Source organism: Ursus arctos, unplaced genomic scaffold (genome assembly GCF_023065955.2).
Source record: "Ursus arctos isolate Adak ecotype North America unplaced genomic scaffold, UrsArc2.0 scaffold_1, whole genome shotgun sequence".
Classification (NCBI taxonomy): Eukaryota; Metazoa; Chordata; class Mammalia; order Carnivora; family Ursidae; genus Ursus; species Ursus arctos.
The window spans coordinates 34,972,942-34,993,105 of NW_026622763.1; the positions used below are offsets into that span (position 1 = coordinate 34,972,942).

Here is a 20,164-nt window from a genome sequence, read left to right on the forward strand (position 1 = left end):
TAGATGTATCTTTTTGGGGGACCACCATTCCGAAAACTGCATATACCAAGATGTGTAATGATTTGCATAATCTTGTCATTCATGTAACAGTACAGGCTGTTACTGTTGACCATTGAGGGTTAAATCTACCCAGTTAATCAAGGAGTGAGGTGAAGCTGTTTTTAGCACACAGCTTCAGCTTTGCCCTGAGGTGGTCTCCAGTCAAAGTAAGAAGGACTATGCACACTCATGCTCATATACCTGGGAGCCGCGGCCCGCACCCCAGCCAGGCTCGGAAGTAGACTGAGTCACATGCAATCTTACTTCATAGGCTAGGCCTGCAGGGAGGATGCGAAATGTAGCCTAGCTGAATATGCACAAAGAGAAAAAACATGCCTCGTAAAAGCTAGTCTCTGCTACGGTTATTAATTTTGATAGTCTGATAGTTTCACTTGTCTTAGGTTGTAGTTAGGATTAAAACTTGCTTTTATTTATGTATTCATTAATTTATTCATTGAAAAGCGTTTAGTAGTATAGACAGGGGAAAGCAAAGAGAAAATTGGGAGAGTATGGATCTGAGTTTTCCCAAAACAGGTACCTCATGTAATACTTCGAGTCTGGAGAATCGTTTGAGTTGAATGGTCCCTGGTACCAATTTATTTGTTCTGCATCCCAGCTGTGTGCCAGGCAGGAGCTGGCTATAGGACATGTATTTTTCCAGTTTTAAAACAAACAACATTTTATCTTTGTGCTGTCTTCCACTCGAGATTTTAAAGGGACGGTCTTCCTTTTCTTCAAGCCTCCAAATCTAAGGAAAGGTACTGAGTGTGTTGCTGTTTAAAAGAAAGGAAGTTTCTTTCCGTTTCCCTTCTGAAAGCAAAGTTTCCCTTCCATTAAGATTCACTCTGGGTCTCGGAGTCCTTAATTCAAAAACTGGAGAAGCCATCAGAGATCAGCTGCCCGCTCTCTGTATGTCGAGCTGTCTCATGTTTCATATCTCCGGAGTTGTGCAAAATCGAGGCTGAACCTAGAAGGGGGTTTACTTCTTTCTACTACCAGAGTTTCCCTTCGTCAGATGGTTTTTGTAGTGGGGAGAAAAGCGGCTGGCCTATCCCATGGGGAGTGAGAGGGGGGCAGAAAATGGGGAGAAGGTAGACTAAAGAAGGGGTGAGTTACTCCTTTTTAAACTAATCCTTTTCAGCAGCTTGATATAAATGCTCTGTTAGAAGTGCTGTTCGACATCAACAGCCAAAGTAAGAAACCCCGGGTTCAGTCTGATTTCAAGCTTCTAGGTTCTCTTCTGCCAAAATGAACGTCATATTACCTGCCTTTTTGCCTGGTAATACAAATGAAATTGTAGATTGTCCCCTGCAGTCCCCCCCACCCCAGAAGTACTTAGTAGTCTGAGTTGTCTGAGACAACTCCATTATGTTGTGTGAAGTAAATTGTATTGTATGAGCAGCTTTGGTAAACTTGGGAATGCTATTACAGGAAATGAAAAATCATATCGCCAATTCAGTGACGCATATGGATAGACTGAAGTTGACCTTTGACACCATCTTTCAAAAAATAATTTAAGTGACTTATTAAGGTGTGTTAGCCAAGAATTTCTACTAGGTAACACAAATATACCTCTGCATGGTTTTAACACCTGAATGTTTGGCTCATAATCTTTGCTGTGGAAGTCTGTGTGTTTAACTTTCACACACAAAAAAGTCAAAGAGCTTTCTGGAAGTTCTCCAACAAGTGGTTGAGCTGACACTAAAAAAACTGTGAAAATTTCTGTGTTCTAAAAAGTACCCTAATGGTCTGGAAAAGTTGTTTTTGAAAAAAGTGCCAGGATGACCTGGATCATAGTATGATTGTGGCTCTTTTTATCAATCCATTCATTCCTTAAATGATTCAATGAGAACAAACTGAGAAGAGTGATGCACTGGATGCTAGGACCATAGGGCTTCAGAAAACAGTGCTGAATCTTTTAAAAAAGGAGATTGAAAAAAAAAATAACACATCATCTTAAAAGTAAATTCTGGAAAGACTGAGTGTCTAGCAGAGAGCTTTCAGCCCATGTATTCTCCCCTGCTCATCTGTAGCATTCATGGCAGATCTTGATGAACTTTCAAGTAAACGTTTTAAAAGAAGTTATTTTTTGAAGTCATTGGGGGAATTAAGGTGTCTGTCGGGGCTTTATCTCTGTGATAGTAGTAAAACAGGATTTGAATGATTTCACTGAAATAGCACAAATATAAATTGGTTTCAATTTCTCATTAGACTGTAGGTGCCGGGAGTGCAGAGAGATAAGGAAAAAGTAGAACTATGGTTCAGGTTTTGTAAGGAAAGCAGAGCCATGTTTAGGGGCGGAGACTGCATGTAGTCTCTATCCACATGGTGGACTGGATGGTGGCTTGCCGTAGGTAGCATCTTTGGGTTCTGGATATACCATTCATTACGCAGAAGCTGGTTATCCTTAAATGCACTACTAGTTCTCTTCACAAGAACTTTGAGACAGCCACTTGGCTGTTGATGTATGTGTTGCTCATAGCTTCAGATATACCTTCCCAAGTCTCATTTCAAACCCTGTGGAGTGAACACTTGTAATAGACTGGGTACCATGTTTCTATATCTCTGTCACATCCAGCAAGTGTCCCCAGCAATGACCAATTTCAAAGGACCTGCTTCCGCCTTCCACTCAGCCCAGTCTGGTCAGGTCTTGTCTGAGACCTTGATCTAATGACTGATTTTGACCATGTGATCCCAGGTTGAAACTATTTTTGGCTTAATCTTGTGATCTGAGGATGCAAAGAAAGACATGATGTTGATTATAGAAGGGTGTGTGTGTGTCTGATGTTAAAACTGAAATTACGAAAGATCTAAAGACAAATCATAAACTAGCCAACCAAAGCTTGGTTTTAAGATTCAGTTTTCGGGTTGTTCGCACACATTGTTTTTGTTTTTATATCTTAAAAAGTTAATACTTCTGTATCTAGGAAACTGGGATGTGTGTTGGGTGTGGGGAGGTAGGGAGGGTTGGATGAAGATGGTGGGTTAAACAAATCTCATGAAATGACAGTGAAGATATAGTAATGGTTTGAGGAGTAGCAGTACATGCAGAGCTGGGTGAAAAAAATGTGACACAAATTGCAGAATTTTTAATTCTTTATGAATAATTTATGACATAAATGTTTTGGAAATTATAAAACTAAGAGGTTTACAGGACCCCCTTGGAGTGCTTTATTTCTTACAAAAGTGTTAGCTGGCAAAGTTGACTGCATATTTGGCTTGTAGATTTCTTTCTAATTTAGGCAAGTGGAGCGAAGAAAATATCAGACACTTTTTAACAAGAAAGCTGTGCTCAGTAACAAGTAAAACGAATTTAAAGAAATTACTTTGAGATCCTGTTTTTTGATCTTCTTTACTGAGGTATGATTTACATATAGCAAAGTTCACCAATTGTGTTTTCCAAAGTGGCTCGACCATTTTGCATTCCCTCCAACAATGTAATAGAGTTCCAGTCACTCCAAATCCTTTACCAACACTTGGGTATTTTCAGTCTCATTAATTCCACTCATTTTTATGGATATATAGTGGTATCTCACTTTGGTTTTAATTTGCATTTTCCTAATGACGTTGAGCATCTTTTTATGTGCTTGTTATTTGTGTATCTTTGTCGAAGGATCTGTTCAAATCTTTTGCCTATTTTTAAAAGTTGGATTGTTTCATTATTGAACTGTAATGTTTTAAAAATATATATTCTGGATAGAAATCTTTATCAGACGTATATCTTGCAAATATTCTGCTAGTTTGTGTCTTGACAATTTTCATAGTCATAAAGTGTTTTTCAAAGACAAAAAGGTTTTCTGATGAAATCGGATTTAGATATCTTTTATTTTTTTAAGTGGTTCAAGTATTTTGTGCCTTGTCTAAGGAATCTTTGTCCAAACTTAGGTCACAGAGGTTATCTCTTCCATGTTTTCTTCTAGAAATTTTAAGGGTTTGGTTGTATGTTATCTTTGTGATTTATTTTGAGTGAATTTTGGTACATGGGATAAGTTAAAGCTGCAGATTCACTGTTTTCCCCCCCCATATGCATATCCATTTAAGTACCATTTGTTGAATAGACTGTTCTTTTTTCATGAACTACCTTGGTATCTTTGAAAAACCAGTTGGCCAATATGTGTATAGTCCTATTTTTGTACTCTCTGTTCTGTTCCACTGATCTTTATCTCTACCCTTTGTCAATATTGAAGTTTCGATTACCATCTGGAAATCAGGTAGTGCGAATTCTCCAACTTTGTTCTTTTGCAAAATTATTTTGGCTACTCTAATTCTTTGCATTTTTATATAAATCTTACAATCTTGTAAGTTTCTATGAAAAACCCTCCAGGATTTTGACTGAGATTGCATTGACTTTGTAGATGAATGTCAAGAGAACTAACATCTTAATAGTACTGATTCTTCTGGATGATGAACATGGCATTGCTGTTTATTTAGGACTTTAATATCTCATAAGAATATTTTGAGGTTTTCAGTGTACAGGTCTTGCATGTATTTTCTTAGATTTATCCTTAAGTATATCATGATCTTTAGTGCTATTTTAAGTGATACATTTAGAAAATAAGTTTACAATGGTTTTTTCCTAGAGAAATACTGTTTTTAAACAACCTCCTACTGCTTCATTGATACCCATATGGAGCAAAGTGGCTTATAGTATGTTGCTGCATTTTCAAAACCAAGTTCCATAATTGAACACTGTCGTAATGGCTTCTTACGGTAAACCAGTCATGGGTAAATGTTGATGTTTAGTATTCTGAGCTTGGTTCTTAGGCTTAAGTCTATGCCTAAGGTAAATGAAAGCAGGTGGTAAGGACATGGTTAAGACCTAATGACTTTATTCCCAATTTTTAGTCCTCATGTTCTGTTCATAAGGATACTTCCCTTGCATGTATCAAACACATGTTGACTTCAGTGGAAGGCAGCTTCCTTCTCCACCTCTTTCTGTGCCATTTGCCTTGAGGGCTTGCTGCCATAAGTTATACCTTTTGCAAATATTTACAGTTCATTCACTGCAGTGAGCACCTCTTGAGCTTCTCAGGACTGTGTAACTGTCACCATGTGATTGCACACTGTTCGAATTGGGGCCCATGAAATTTCAGAGAATCCAATTAGTATAAGTATAGGCAGAAATCTGTAACATAAGAGTTTGCCATTCTTAGATAAAAAAAGATGTGATATATATATGATGAAATATTACTCAACCATAAAAAAGAATGAAATCTTGCCATTTGCAATGACACGGATGGAGCTAGAGAGGATTATGCTAAGCAAAATAAGTCAGTCACCATATGAGAAAGACAGATACCATATGATTTCACTCATATGTGGAATTTAAGAAACAAAACAAACAAGCAAAGGGGGAAAAAGAGGGAGGCAAAACAAGAAACAGACCCTTAACTATAAAGATCACACTGATGGTTGCCAGAGAGGAGGTACATGGGGGGATGGGTGAAATAGGTGATGGAGATTGAGGAGGCCACTTGCTGTGATGAGCGCTGGGTGACGAATTAAAGTGCTGAATCACTAAGTTGTACACCTGAAGCTAATATTACACTGTATGTTAACTAACTGGAATTTAAAAATATTTTTAAAAATAATAATTAAAAAAGCATTTACCATTCTTTCAAATTCTTGAGTGATTGAAAAATACTAGTACTCTTATCTAAATCTTGAAATACCTAATGGTCTCTGCAAGACATCAAAGGCTGCTGCCGCCGCTTCTCCCCCCCCCCCCCCCCATCAAGATCAGGACTTTGTTATTTTTCTTTTCCTCCTCCATGTTTTATTTGTATGATACATGGTTAGCTTTGGAGACTTTTAAAAGCTTTCCAGTATGTTAATCTTTTTTGGGAAGGCATCCTTAAGTAAGGTTTCTGGAATACGTACTGTGTGGGGGAGAAAAGTTTTCATATTCTCATTTTTCATATGAAGAAACAATGAGGCTTGTTTGTACCCCTTGCATTTTTTAGAGGAAGAGTACTCCCCAGGGATTTTGTAAAATTTTCATGAAATCATAGATTGTAACTATAGTTTTATAATAAGTCTGTATCTGAAAATGTTCCAGAGTCTTTGCCTAACAGCTGTATGCACGTTCTCTTTGTAGACCAAGAGGAATTTAGGATCCAAAGTAGGAATTGCACTCTAAAGCAGTGATTAGTGTTAGTGTACAGAAGGACCTACTTGGGGAATTTAAGAAAATGTGGATTTTTGAGTGTTTGGTGAATTGAGTCAGGAGAATGTTTGCAATTTAACAAGCATCTTCAATGGCTTTAGATGCTGGTTTTTGATGGTATATATTTTAAGAAGCTCCAAACTTAAAAGAAGGGAAAGCTTTGGCTCATGAGGGGAGAGAATGAGGATTTGAAGATTATGTTAAAGGTTTTCCAAGATGATTCCAACCTTCCTTCGCTCTACGCTAGTCCTTAGATCCTTAAGAGCAACAACAACCCTACTTACAGAACAGGGCTACATGTCAGACACAGTCGTGGTTCAGTCTTTGCTTAGAACAACATGAGATAATAAACTTTATTAAAAGCATGACCTTCCTTCCTAACAAATTCAATTAAAACCATTTTTAAATCGGGAAAAATGATGAACTGTGAATAGGATTAAATAAGCCCAATTAATATTATATAGTAGGGAGTGAATTATGGGATGTTTTGTTTAGGAAAGACCTGTTGAACTAGAAGAAACTTTTGCTAGTCTAAATAAAGGAAATTATTTGGACAAGTCTCATCAAAAGTTATTTTCAGTCTGAGAGCTGTAATGGAACACTTGGAAAGTTGTCCTCTCCGACCAGGAAAATGATTTCATATTCAGAACTGAAGAATGCTTCAAGGCTCTCCAAGAAACTGTGGCTGTGGAATGAATCTGACATACTGATTTTTCAAGTCTAGTCGAGCACAGAAATGGCCAGCTTTTAAAATTGGGGTTGGAGAAGGGATAGTTAGGCAGTCTTCATCGCATGTTCCCTACTATTCAAAACCCCTCGTTAACTTCCCCTTGTCTCTCTTATACCTATTAGCTTACTATTTGACATCCACCATTGTCTGTTCAAGTTACCCATTAGAGTCTTGTGCCATTGTCTTTCCTAAACTATATTACTGGAACCCGGCTAAACCCATTGAAGTTAGCACATTCCCCATGCTTCTCTACCTTTGTTCCCATGTTCCCCATCTGGAAAACTCCTGTCTCCTGCCTCTCACACCGACCCAGGATATCTATACACTGCCTGCTCTTTAAAACTCAATTCAAAAACCACTTTCTCCAGGGAAGTTCCTTTGATCCTCTCCCTTGGAAGAAGCCTTACCTTTCTTTGAACTTTCAGAGGATCACATATGGCTCTTATCGTATTCAGCATTGTATTACAGCGATGTCTGTTGTGTCTCACGGATCAGATTTAATGCTTCAGAATGAATTTGTTTAATTTTTTTGCCCTTTTTACACAGTGTCTTGCATAGTGTGTTCTGGATGAATGAAATAATAAAATGATAAAAAAATTTTTTTTAACCTTAGTATTTTTCAGGTTAGTGCCTGGAAATAGAGACCTACTTGTGATAGCAAGATTTAAGGTGTTCAGAGGCAGGGGCTTACTTAGCAAAATGTTTTCATCCAGAAAGAACCACAGGGACCCTCTGAGTCGCAGCGCAGCTGGCCATTGCTGGCTCTCAGTGGTTAGACAAAACCGGACTCTCATCTGAACTCGCTTTCCTGGCCATCTGTTATCGTAGGTAGCTAGAGTCTTAATAGTTTTTCCTCATTTGCTTTAAATTGTCCTCTTTCTTCATACCCATACTTTCTGTAGGTGGGAGAATCTGGAAGCCTTTCTGAGGTTCCAGAATTTGTTTTTGTCTTTTTTGGGGGAACATGGAATATGCATTTCCTTGGGGACTCTGGTACTCTCAGTTTCTTGGGAGAGTCTAGATCTATTTGTGTAGATGTTTTTATTTGCATAAATTGGTGGCCCTGTGAAAGCTGAGACGTTATGACTACCTTAGTCCCTCTTGCTTAGGAGCCCCGATTCTGGGCTTGGTGCCTCCCCCTTCCCTCCCCCCACGTATGTACATGCATTATTTCTTGGCTGCTGCTGTGCTATGTAACTTCTTTCTGTCTATATATAATATTCATGTGCTATTTTATTTTTGTCTTTTATTCTCCCCGTGCACTTCTGTTAGCGTTATCCCTTTTAGAGGGTAAACCCCTTGAGGACTTGGATTATTCCTGTCAGCAGAGCTCTGAAGAGCATTTAGCACCAAGTTAATGCTGCAAATTAGTACGCACTAATTGCAGTGATACTGGTGTAATTACGGCTCATTGAGAGACCACAGTTTGCTTACTCATCCTTGGGAGATGAAGTCCAACTATTTGCAGCTTCTAGGAAGAAAAATCAAGTGTAGCGAGCTTATGTGCACAAGAGCAAAGTCCTTTGAATTTTCACTATCTAAAAATTATTGCAGGAGCAGAATAATAAAACATTAATAATGGCATAATGATGGTGACATCTAATTCATCCCGAAGGGCGTTTCAGCAATTTTGGTAGCTCTGCTGATACACTACTGAACTAGAGCCAATGACTCTGTGACAATCCCAAACAGGGGGAGAAACTCAGCAGTCAGTGTGTCTCCCCAGGAGCCATTCATTTCCCAGAGATTTCCTGGATTTTCAGATGTCTCGCTATAATTTCTTTCCTTTAACCTCAGAATATTAAGGTATAAGATAAACTTGACTGAAATTCTGTTTGATTTTGGAACTGCTTCTCCAAATACAATTTATGGAGCGTAAATGCTTATAACATGCTTGTCCTGAGTCCAGCTGACACCAAATTAACCTCAAGTAATTTCTTATGTAATTATACACATGGATTGAGAGGATTCAAAGGATCAGAAAGTGTTTTGCTGGATGAATGGAGTGCCCAATTCCAAACTTTTATGCAGAAAGGCTTTCAGTGACAAACTTTATTAGATTTAGGTGGAGAAAGGAGGGCATGGAGGAAGGCTCCAAAGAAACAGTTGAACTGCTTAGAACCTAAGGTTGCTTGCCTGTCTGATGAGAAAGGCCATGTTGCAGCTTCGCTGATGAGTTCCATTTACTGTGACTTACCTAATTAACCCCGTATCTCCCTGTCCCAGCCCCTTCATTGAGTTCCTTTAGAAATGGCCTGGTTTTCCAATTTGGGCTGCAGTAGACTTGAACCTAGTCATTAAGCGGAATCCATAAATGCTTTGTCTTTTCCTTATCTGCAGGGCAGGCCTATGCGTGGCAGGGTAACCTTCCTGGTGGCCAGCGAGGCGGGGGGCGGCTTGCTAGCATAAGCTTTAGTAGATTGAGTTAGTGAGAAATGTGTAATTGTGGAAGTCACTAGGCAGTTTCAGAGCCAGGAGAGATACCATATAGGCTTGTCAGCAAATGTCCTTTAGCTATGACATTAGTTTGGCTGATTTATATCTAGCACATACATATTCCCAGTACAACATTGACAATCTCTTTGCTTGCTTTTAAACTTGAAAAACTTACCCCTAATTTATGAGAGATGTGACTTGTGTATGACATCTAGAAGAAGTTAAATTCCTTGGACATTATTAAGGACTGTGTGCCAAGTGTTCTCCTATATACTGGAACTCAAAAGAAAAATAGAACATGTTTCTACCTTTTTAAATAAAGCTTTTATTCTATCAAAAGCAAAATGAGCACATTTACTATGGTGTCGTAGAAAGAACAAGAATCAGAGCGTCAGAAAGCTGAATCTTTGATTTGATGTGTGTGTGTCTGATTTAAGGTAAATCATTTCATCTCTGAACTTCACTTCCCCCATTTATAAAATGGAGGGGAAATCTACTTGCCAGATAGAGAGGCTTGAGTGAGTTAAGAGGTCTAGAGAATATGGTCAACTATAGAGTGTTACTCAAAGATAAGTGAATGATGCTTGAAAAACAAAAAGTGCTGCCCCAGATGGAAAGGTGATTGTGTTCTTGGGCTGGCATTAATAGAGTCGTTTTTAGCAGTGAGAAGAAATTTTCAGATCATTACTAGAGATATTAATTTCTAAGTGTCTAATTCATTAAAATGAAATACTGGCAATTGACACAGCCGCTTAATGAAGATTCTGTGATTATCGAATGGGAGGGTGACCTGGCTGTGCCGTGTCGCCCCATTGATCCCTTACCTCACCTTGTGTGTCCCTTCGTAAGTTGCGCTCTTGGTCTCAGAGGAGGACCTTCCCTGATGCAGGAGCACCTTTCTCCCCTCAGCAGTGTATGAGTAGCTGCACTCCCTTGCTAAAGCCTCTGAAGAAGCTCTCAGGGTCCACGTGTGGGAGAATGTGGGGGTAGTGAAGCCTCCAAGACCGCAGATACATCTAAATGAGGTGCTGCATGTGGCAGCCTGCCTTGCCTTGGGGGAGCCTAGGTTTGTTCCCTCCCACACCGAATCCAGCACAGTTCATGGCCTAGTGTCCTGAATGTGAAGAAATAACTTCGGGCTTTTTGCTTTGAATGCTTATGAAGAATGATTAAAAACCGTAGAGTGACTGTCATTTCCCATCCAGAAATGTTCCATGAGGAAAGTTTGATCACACAAAGAGGTAAATGGCAGGAGGGCAGGGTGACGGGATGCTATATGATGAGATGTTTAGAAGGAAGTTTGTGTCTCAGAAGTTCTTCCAAATGGCATCAATTCACATCGACGAATCACCATGATTAGAGAATATTTTTTATCCCTATGAATAATATTTCTAGGTAACGGGACTTGAGTTGAGGACTTCATTTCATTAAGCTACTCACGTCAATGATGTTGAGCAAGCACGTAACTAGTTATTGAAATTAGCCCGTGGGATCTAGCAGATCTGGAAGTGAGGGTGATGGAAAACTGCCAGCCAAGGCGTTTATGGGTTTCAGCGCAAAATCTAAAATTCTAATATTTAGAGAAAAAAATGGTTAATTTAAATAAATATGATGCCAGTAATCCTTCTAAAGTCCTTCAAAGTAAATGTGTTTTGGCAAGGCGCTGACATTCTCCAGTATATTCTCCCAAATGTTTCTATTGTCCAAATGGCTGTATTGAAGACACGGAAAGAAAAGGTTTGGTGAGCCAGATGCTGAATTTATAAACAGTAGTTCCTTTTGAGATTAGATGAACAACCGCAAGTTTTAAGGAAATGATCAGGGCTTTTGTATCCTTTCTCCATACCAGTTTTATTTAAATCCCTGGAGGTAGGTTGAGTTTTCTGAGCAGTAGATATAACGTAGACTTACAATGTTGTGAAGCATCAGGTCTCTTCACGTTCTGTTTTTGGAAACACGTTAGTAAGTTATTCAGACAAGTGAAAAATGTGACTAAAACAATGGCAAATTTTGATAAGCACATTTGAGAAAGTATGTATTAATTATAGACTTCGTCCATAATTTCAGGGGAATAATTAAAAGGAAGTACTTATAGGACCAATGGATGTCTATTTTTGAGAAACTCCCTGGGTCATGACCATCTTGAGTAGGAAATGAGAAAGGTGCATTTGTTGGCAGTCAAAAGTGGGATTCACTAATTGAGGGAATGCCAACATGTTATATGTGCTAGTCCACAGATTTCATTATTTTATTTTATATTTTTGAAGGGTGGGGCATGTGAGTGGGGGCAAAGGGCAGAGGGACAGGGAGGGAGAATCTTAAGCAGGCTCCACACACACAGCGGAGCCTGTCATGGGGCTCGATCTCATGACCCTGAGATTGTGACCTGAGCTGAAATCAAGTTAGACACTCAACCAACTGAATCACCCAGGCGCCCCCAGATTTATTATAATATTGTTATATATAATATAATATGTTATTATAATAAATACAGCTCTTCTGTTGTGAAGACAGGGCCTAAAACAACAATCATTAGATGTCTTTCAGCAACTGTCTGCAGATTCAATTTTAAGTCCTCAAGTATCTACTACTTTAGCCAGAGTTAAAATTCATTGAGCTTTATGTGTTAGGGACCTTTATGAGGTAGGAGGAGTTTGCTGTATAGTAGAAGGGAACACAGAGCTGTCCCTGCTCATAGGAATTTTCAATATGGATAATTGGGTTGGATTTTTAAAAAGCATATGTTTTCTTGATATCCTAATGTATCTCTAGCAACACAAGGTTGGAAATAATAACTGACTTCTAGATAGCTTATCAGTTCATTTTTTGGAGTGTTTTGTGATTATTTTAGTCTTCAGCTGGGCTATTGCTAAAGCCCCATTGCAGTTGGATCCTATCTGGTCCTTTAGTGACGTGATGGTGATTTAAAACAAAACAGAACAAAACAAAAAAAACCAGGCTTTATACACAGACCATTTGATGGCATTAGAAATGTCAAATACTTATGAATTGTTATTTAGAAATTGGTTGCGGGGCACCTGCGTGGCCCAGTCGGTTAAGCATCAGCCTTGGGCTCAGGTCACGACTGTCCTACAGTCCTGCCTCGGGTTCCCTGCTCAGCGGGGAGTCTGTTTTTCTCTCTCCCTCTGTCCCTCTCCCCAGCTCATGCTCTCTCTCTCTCTCTCTCCTCTCAAATAAATAAAATCTTAAAAAAACAGAAATAATATGCTGATCTTTTTGTTAACAGCTCTGTTGAGATTTCATTTATATACTATGAAATTCCTCATTTTTAAATAAAGGGGAAATATGGACAGGTGTCTCACTACAAGTCTCTTCCCTCTATTTTAAAGCATTTTAAAGAACAGAACATATGTTTTCACTAATAAGATGATCTTTTTGATAAAATGAGATGATCTTTCAGCCTTTCTAAATCTGTGATCAAGCAAGACTTGAGCGGACCAGGAAGGATGTTGTGGTTCCCTATTTGGAGAAATACAAGTTTGTAGGGGATAAACACATGCTTAAACACGCTGGCCAGTTGTTGGTGTTGTGAAGTACTCAAAAACTCCATTGTGGCATAAGCAATAATCAGTTTAAAAAGAATTATTAGAAAAGCATCTTTTCAGGTTGTAGGTAGAAGAGATCCTGATTAAGAATTGTTTTGATTTCATGACAAATCTTAGTTTTTCCTTTTAGAGCGAATTCATTTAAACTTGTATGTGTGTGTGAAATGTAGCATAGGTCCAGAAAGAGTTGTGAAACCTAAGAAGAACATAATAAGTAGGATAAAGCCAGTGCCTATGTAACTACTACATGGATGAAGAAATAGAACCTTGCAGCCTCTTGGGATCACTGGGCATTTCCCTTCCTCCACTTCAGACCTCTGTCATTTTAATGCTAATCCTCTCTTCCCCCACCCCCTAGATATATATGTATGTATCAACAAATCAAACAGCTTATGTATGTGGCCCTAACCATTAAAGTTTAATTTTGCCTGTCTTATAAATCCACAGAAATGAAATCACATTCTTTTTGGCTCAACATCAGGTTTATAAGATCCATCCATATGGGACCATGCAGTACGGTTTGTTCATTTTTGTTGGAATATCATATACCATCACATGAACATATTACAAGCACTTACCCATTTTATAGTTTGTGGGCATTTGGGTCTTACCCAGTTTTTTACTAGTGCTTATTGTGCTGCTTTGGACACGATGGTCTGTAAAACCTGATACACACGGGCATGAGTTTCTCAAAGCGCGGTGTCTCCATGCACAGCCTCAACATAAGACTTGTTAGTGATGCCACTTGTCAGGTCCAACCCCAGGTGTACCTTCAGATACCACCTTGGGATATATATTCTATCTTTATATGCTTATTTCAGTGACTGTGCCTTTGCTAAAAAATATTTCTGGGTCTTCTAATTTGGAACTGCCTCAGGAACCCGTTAATGATCACGTAGGTCGTCTGTTCTCATGCAGATGGTCACATGCTCACTTGAGTCTCTTAGCAGTAGGCTCATTACTCATTTTTGAAACAAATGGTTTTTATCCAGTTTGCGTCAAGGTTTTGGTATTTTCGAGGAGTAACATTCAACAGGATTTGCCCACACTGAAGACAGCCCAAAGAACGTGCAGTGGACTGCAGACGCGCTGAAAGCAACTGCGGATACCGGTTGGAAAGATCACTGTTGCTGAAGTGAGGGCCGTGGAGCCCCACAGACATGGTGGCACAAACCCCAGAGGAGGGCAGGCGCAGGCTCAAATCCATTCGTACCACTGGCTAGCTGTGTCATCTTAGGGAAGCAGTGCATTTCTCGGAGCTTCATTATTCTCCTCTGCAAAGCGAGGATAATAACATTCACTGTAAAGATTCAAAACCATTCACAAGCCCTGCCGATACGTGAAGGTTAGCTGCAGGGCCACACCCGTGCTGTGACCGCATTGCAGCCGTGGGCCAGCCGTGTTAATCGGTTGGAGTGTGCCGATGCTCATGCCTTCGTGGCTTTCATGCTTTTTACGTTTGTGCTTCTTGCAGGAACGATTCCAGGTGAAGAATCCTCCCCATACGTACATTCAAAAGCTCAAAGGGTATCTGGATCCAGCTGTAACCAGAAAGGTAAGATGGATTGTTTTCACTCTTTGTTGTCACTTCCTCATGAACGTGCACTGGAGGGGACCTTCCTTCCTCTGCACTGTAGCCTCTGCCGGAGCGTCCAGGAAACCAGTCTCGGGAGACAGACACCATGAGAAAACAAAGAAGAAAGCCAACCTTCTCCGCTAAGGATGGGTTTGAAAGTGCTCTCCCGAGACGGGAGTCCTGTACCTCTGATGGTTAGTGAGTCATGGCCATTTCCAGTTACACAGGGCAGCGAGTCCAGCCCGGAGGTGTTCAGGCCCCTGGAAAAAGCAGCCGCAGCAAAGGGAATGCTTGTCTTTCACGCCTTGGTGCCTTTCCAGAGGCCTTGAAAAATCGCTGGGGCTTTGTCATCCCAGCTGTGCACTCACATCCTGTGTTGATGCTATTCGCAGCTTCCCCCGGCCTCACCCTGCCCCTGGCCCCGCGAAGGTAAGGAGAGAATAGCTGATCCCATTCTCAACTGACTCTCTCCTTTGACGAACAAGCCGTGCTTTGTGCAGCCACACAATTGGTTTAAACCGATGCCTTGTGGTAAAGCATGTAGCCTGGCACAGCCCCTCGGGCTGGGATCGGTCCTGGGATGTCTCAGCACCGAGCTGTCCTTGCTCAAAATGGGTACGGGCGCTCTGCACCAGAGAGCACTTGTTGTGGGGGTGGCCTTCCACAACTCCTGCTTTCAAGGCTGCGGCAAAGATAACCGGAGCTGAATTCCCTCTGTTGTTTTGGGCTGTGACTCATGAGAGCAGAAAGGCGCACTTTTCCTAGTTTCCCACTGTCTCTAAGGCTCTTATAATTTTTTAAAAAATCTTTTTCTTCTGCTTCTACTCTGTCCCTCTGCCCCCCCCCCCCAACACACTGCCGCCTATCCAAAAAAATCAAGCAAACGAGAACAGGTATCCCTTCCTTTTCAAAGTTTCTTGGCCTTTTGTCCTGTGGTTAACACAAGACCGGCAGAAGAAATACAACCTGGAATGATGATGGTGACAGTGGGCTGCAGACTTTGCCGTCGGTGACACAGCATATGTGACCTGACTGTGGCGTAGCCTTCTCTTCGAAGAACGTACCTGTCAAAGTATCATAATATCTCCCCCTCACAAATATGGCTCACACATGTTTCTTTTCTTAGAATAGCTTCTGTCCGGCCCCCTAAATGAGACAGCTGCCTAATTCTTACCTCTTTCTTGTCTCCTTGCCCAAGGATAGAGCAGCCTTCAATTTCATCACATTACAGAGGGTTAAATGAAGGCACCCCCTCCGCAAAATACACCCCAGAAAAAACCAGGAGGTTTTTGGGGCTGTTTCTTTTTAAAGGAGCAGCAGGATTCTATTTTAGAAATATTTTCAGAAATCCCCCTGCTTGTAAACCCTTGGGCTGGATGGCTCGGACCCCAGCCTTCCACACACTCCTCCGGAGCCGAGTGAGGCGAAACCACCGGTGTTTGTGCACAGACTGAGTGTCCTCTCACACACAGTGCATTCCACCCCCGGGTCTCTCCCTGTTCGTCAGACTCTTAGGAGAAAGGCAAGCATAAGAAAACTCCCCGAGAAGGCTTCTGAGTCCATCCCCAAGTGCGGTAAGGAGGAGATGCTTGGAGGGAACAGCAAGCTGTCTCCTGGCACAGTTCTGGTTCTCTTCTGGAACAATTTTTATTCCTGGGTTAAGCAAAGGATGTAAAACAAATAAGCTGCTTAGTTTTGCTCCATTGCACATAATTTACTAAAGGACAAAGACAAGGATATCTGTTTGGGCTGACCTTGACTCCTGCAATCTCGGCCCCAGACCGCGTGTGTTCATATCAGTGGCCTGGTTCCGTCTGTGCCTTGCTTTTCAAGATCAGTCATTTAATTGAGAAAAAAAAATGGATGCTGGCTCAACCACCCCTGCTTTAGTAAGATTTCTGTCAGGAGCTGGCAGTAGGAAATGATCTGGTCGACTCAAGCCTAGGAAAGGAAATTTTGCTTGGAAAAAGGCACAGCTTGCAGTTAGGATGAGTTTAAGATTCTCAGCTATACTACGGCAGGGAAAAAGGAAGATTTCAAATCCGGGCTTTCAATTTTAACCAGTCTAGGCTGAGTTGTCCTCCCTTCACTAGGTCTGGAGTCCTTGGATACTTCACTCATTTATCTTTTGTTCACATTGAATAGAAGATATTTAATTTGCTGTCTTCTAAAAACATTTCTTGAGCATATTCTATTTAGATTTTCTTCTCAAGTAGTTTTAAGTGAAACCGTGGAGTGCAGGGATGGAAAAGACTAAATCAGATCTCTCTGCGAGCAGGACCCTCCAGAGCAGTGTCCTCCCTGAACACCGGGCGGTGCGAGTCTGTGGTCTGGGGGGAAGTGCCCAGGCCTGGCACGGAGAAAGGCTACGTACAGACCGTGAAGAAAGAAGGGGGGTTCTCTGCAGGCCGTGCGATCGTGAAATGAACCTTACTGCGTGGATCTTGGGGGCTCATCCCTGGGCCTGCCTTTTATGGACAGGGCAAGGGGAATGGTGCACACGGCTCGCTGATGGGACCCCCTCCTTGTCGCGGCCCCCCACAGGCCTGTGATTTTTCTTTGCAGTGTCTTGAAGCATGCTGAATACGTTGTCGAAGTGCGGAGCGTTAGCAGTCGTTGTTTATGTGTTAGGTGAGGTGGGTGCCAAGGCTTCTCCATAGTCCCGAGTCCCGCTGGCGATCGAACAGTTCCCGAGAGAATATAGTACAGGGGCAGAGTTAGGTTCGTTCTGTCTGTTATCATGGAGTTGCAAAAGCCCAGTGGCTCTCAAGAAATGTTATCTGCTCCTGTTGTCATTCCTGGTATCGCCTAGCGTTTTGACCGAGGTCCTCTGTTTTGATACACGCGTCTTGGTCCTTCAGCAGATCCTCTTCTGTACGCCTTTGTGTCCTCCGTGCTACGCTGGTGCCCTTGTGGCTCATGAGAACCTTCCCCTGAGGACCCGCGAAGGCCACCGGGAACCAGTCAGAACAGTGCAGGAAGCACAGCTGGGAACACTGAGCTGCTTTCGAAAGGCCACCAAGGCAGACGGTCTGAGACCTGTGGCTCTGATATGGGAATGGCCTCGCTGGAGCAGCCAGCACCCCTGGAAGTGGTTTCCTCAGCCGTGTGGCCAGGGAGTCGGCCTCATCAGCAATCCTCATTGCTGGAAAGCTCTCCAGGAGACACTGGGCTCCGATGTCCCTCCAAAGGATATACGACTCTTCTGTCATTTCTTGACAAAAGAGGGGAGTGGCTCTTTTTTCATAGCATCGGGGATGCTTTTATTTCCTATATCTGACTACACCTGGATGCTAACAACCGAGAAAGTCTTTGGAGTTCTTTAAGAATGGCAGCCAGGGGGAAGCTGTGAGACTCTTGGCTTCCTCCTGGTAAGGAGCAGCTGGGTGGAGAGGAGAAGAGGGTGATAGGAGCCCGCCCATGCTGAGCAGGGTTCCATTCTTCACTGGGACTCCAGGGCCTGCCTGTGGCATGGCGTGGCCTGGCTCTTCCCACCCCACATCCCGCTTTTCCAGCCTTCCTCCGTTCCTTCCTGTCCTTGGATGCCTTCATCTGTGGACCTCGATGACTCTATTTCCACTGCAATTGTGGCAGCAGAGGAGAGGGGTCCCTAATATCCTGAGCTAGAATTCTCACAGCCTTTTCCTGAAGACCGTGTCACATGCAGGTGGTTTGATTTTGTAGAACAGAGAGCATAGAACTCTCCTTAGAAGGCACGGCACATCAAATGTCCTACTTCCAGAGTGGCCTAAAACTTCGGTTACTATAAATAATTTCTGGAAGAAATTGTGTTCCTGAGAACCGATGTGCGTCAAGACCCAGTGATACGTGGGGAATCTTTAGAGTTGAGAGGATAGAGAAGCACGCATTTGCTGCCAGAAGGGGATTCGTCAAAGAAAGGCCGAGGGAGTTCTGGAACGATTGGTGGGATTTTGATGAGCCAGGGAAGGAGGAAGGGCATTCTGAAAGTAGGAGGGACCTTCCAAATGAGGGCTCATGGGCAGAGGTAACGCCGATTGCTTATTTTTGGGAAATGTTAGGTTCTGCAGAAAATAATTAACAGAGCAGTCCTGAGATGGCTACCTTAGAAAGGCCAGCTTGCCAGGGTGGCTCTTGGTTGGCAACTGGGAACTTGGATTTCAAGAGAGTTCATAACCTTTCCTGATAAGAATGATTCACTGTGCCAGCCATATGGTGGGTGCTGAATGCCTTTCTTCTTGAAGGGAGCCTGGACTTTCAGTATGTTCTAGGCAGAGAATGCTAAAGTGACCAGTTCCCAGGAAAAACCCTGCACTCAGTCTCTGATGAGCTTCCCTGGTAGACCGCATTTCACAGATCCTATCATCTGTGACTCCTCTGGGAGAAGACTGTTGCAAGCTTTTATCTGGTTTCTTCTGGACTTCACCCCATGCACCCTTCCCCTTGTTGATTGTACCTTGTATCTTTTTGATGTAATAAATCCTAACCATAAGGACAGCTATATGCCGAGTCTTGGGAGGGAGTCTTAGCAAATCATTGAAACTGGGTTGGGAGAGTCTTAGGGACCCCAACACTTAGACATATTGGTGAATGTTGTTGTAGGACAGGGGAAATAGTCTACTTACTCAAAGAGACCTAGTACGTGAAATAAATTTTTCCCAGTCCTTTCTCATAAGCTGATTTTCCTGATAAGAACAATTTATGTCCTTTGCAAAAAGAAATGTGAGAGAAGACCACTTTACTTTTTTATTTTAACATTTTAATTTAAATTCAGTTAATATATAATGTATTATTGGTTTCAGAGGTAGAGTTCAGTGATTCATCAGTCTTATGTAATACCCAGTGCTCATTACATCACACGCCCTCCTTAATATCCAGCACCCAGCCACCCCATTCCCCCCACACCCCTCCCCTCAAGCAACCCTCAGTTTGTTTCTTATGATTAAGAGTCTCTTATGGTTTGTCTCCCTCTCTGATTTTGTCTTGTTTTATTTTTTTCCTCTCTTCCCCCGTGATCCTGTTTTGTTTCTTAAATTCCACATATGAATGAGATCATATGATAATTGTCTTTCTCTGATTGACTTATTTCACTTAGAAGCCCACTTTAAAAGCAGAGATATTTTCATGTTGGGGTAAACTTATTACAAATGGCACTTGTAGCAGTTGATAAAATGTTGTGTGAGAATATGTGTTCTTGAATTCTAGAAATTCAGACGGCGTGTTCAAGAATCCACACAAGTGCTAAGAGAACTGGAAATTTCTTTAAGAACCAACCATATTGGGTAAGTGTGCCCATTTAACATTTTCGCTTTAAGGCTTTTGGACACTTCATGAAGTGACTGAATCATATCCAAAGAATTAAGCTTTCTTGCTGATCGTTCTAAGTTAAGAAACTGAGGTTTAGATGGGTGGAACCTTTGTTAGTACTTGCATTGCTCACTGTACAAGAATCCGTAGAAGCACAGCAGTCTTCGATTTGGGCTATGTATAACAATCCTAAAATTCTTTGCTTGGATGCAGTGACAGTGCTTTGTCTCGTGTGCGTGTGTGTGTGTGTGTGTGTGTGTGTGTGTGTGTGTGTGACCATTCCTGGCAAATCAGGAGCTCCCAACAAGTAATGAACTGTGAGATGCTGAAGGATCTCTTGGTCATCCCTGCAGTTCTCCAAGCTT

The 20,164-nt window shown here is 41.7% G+C and overlaps 1 protein-coding gene across 8 annotated transcripts in view; it reads left to right on the forward strand.

The window, feature by feature from the left end:
- FMNL2 (formin like 2) overlaps nt 1-20,164 on the forward strand; it is a 428,341-nt gene that overhangs the window by 312,526 nt on the left and 95,651 nt on the right. For all 8 annotated transcript variants that reach the window (XM_057317774.1, XM_026492780.4, XM_026492781.4 and 5 more), the window contains 2 exons: nt 14,412-14,492; nt 19,698-19,774. In XM_057317774.1, coding sequence (XP_057173757.1) covers nt 14,412-14,492; nt 19,698-19,774 — 158 coding nt within the window. The remainder of the gene's footprint in view (nt 1-14,411; nt 14,493-19,697; nt 19,775-20,164) is intronic.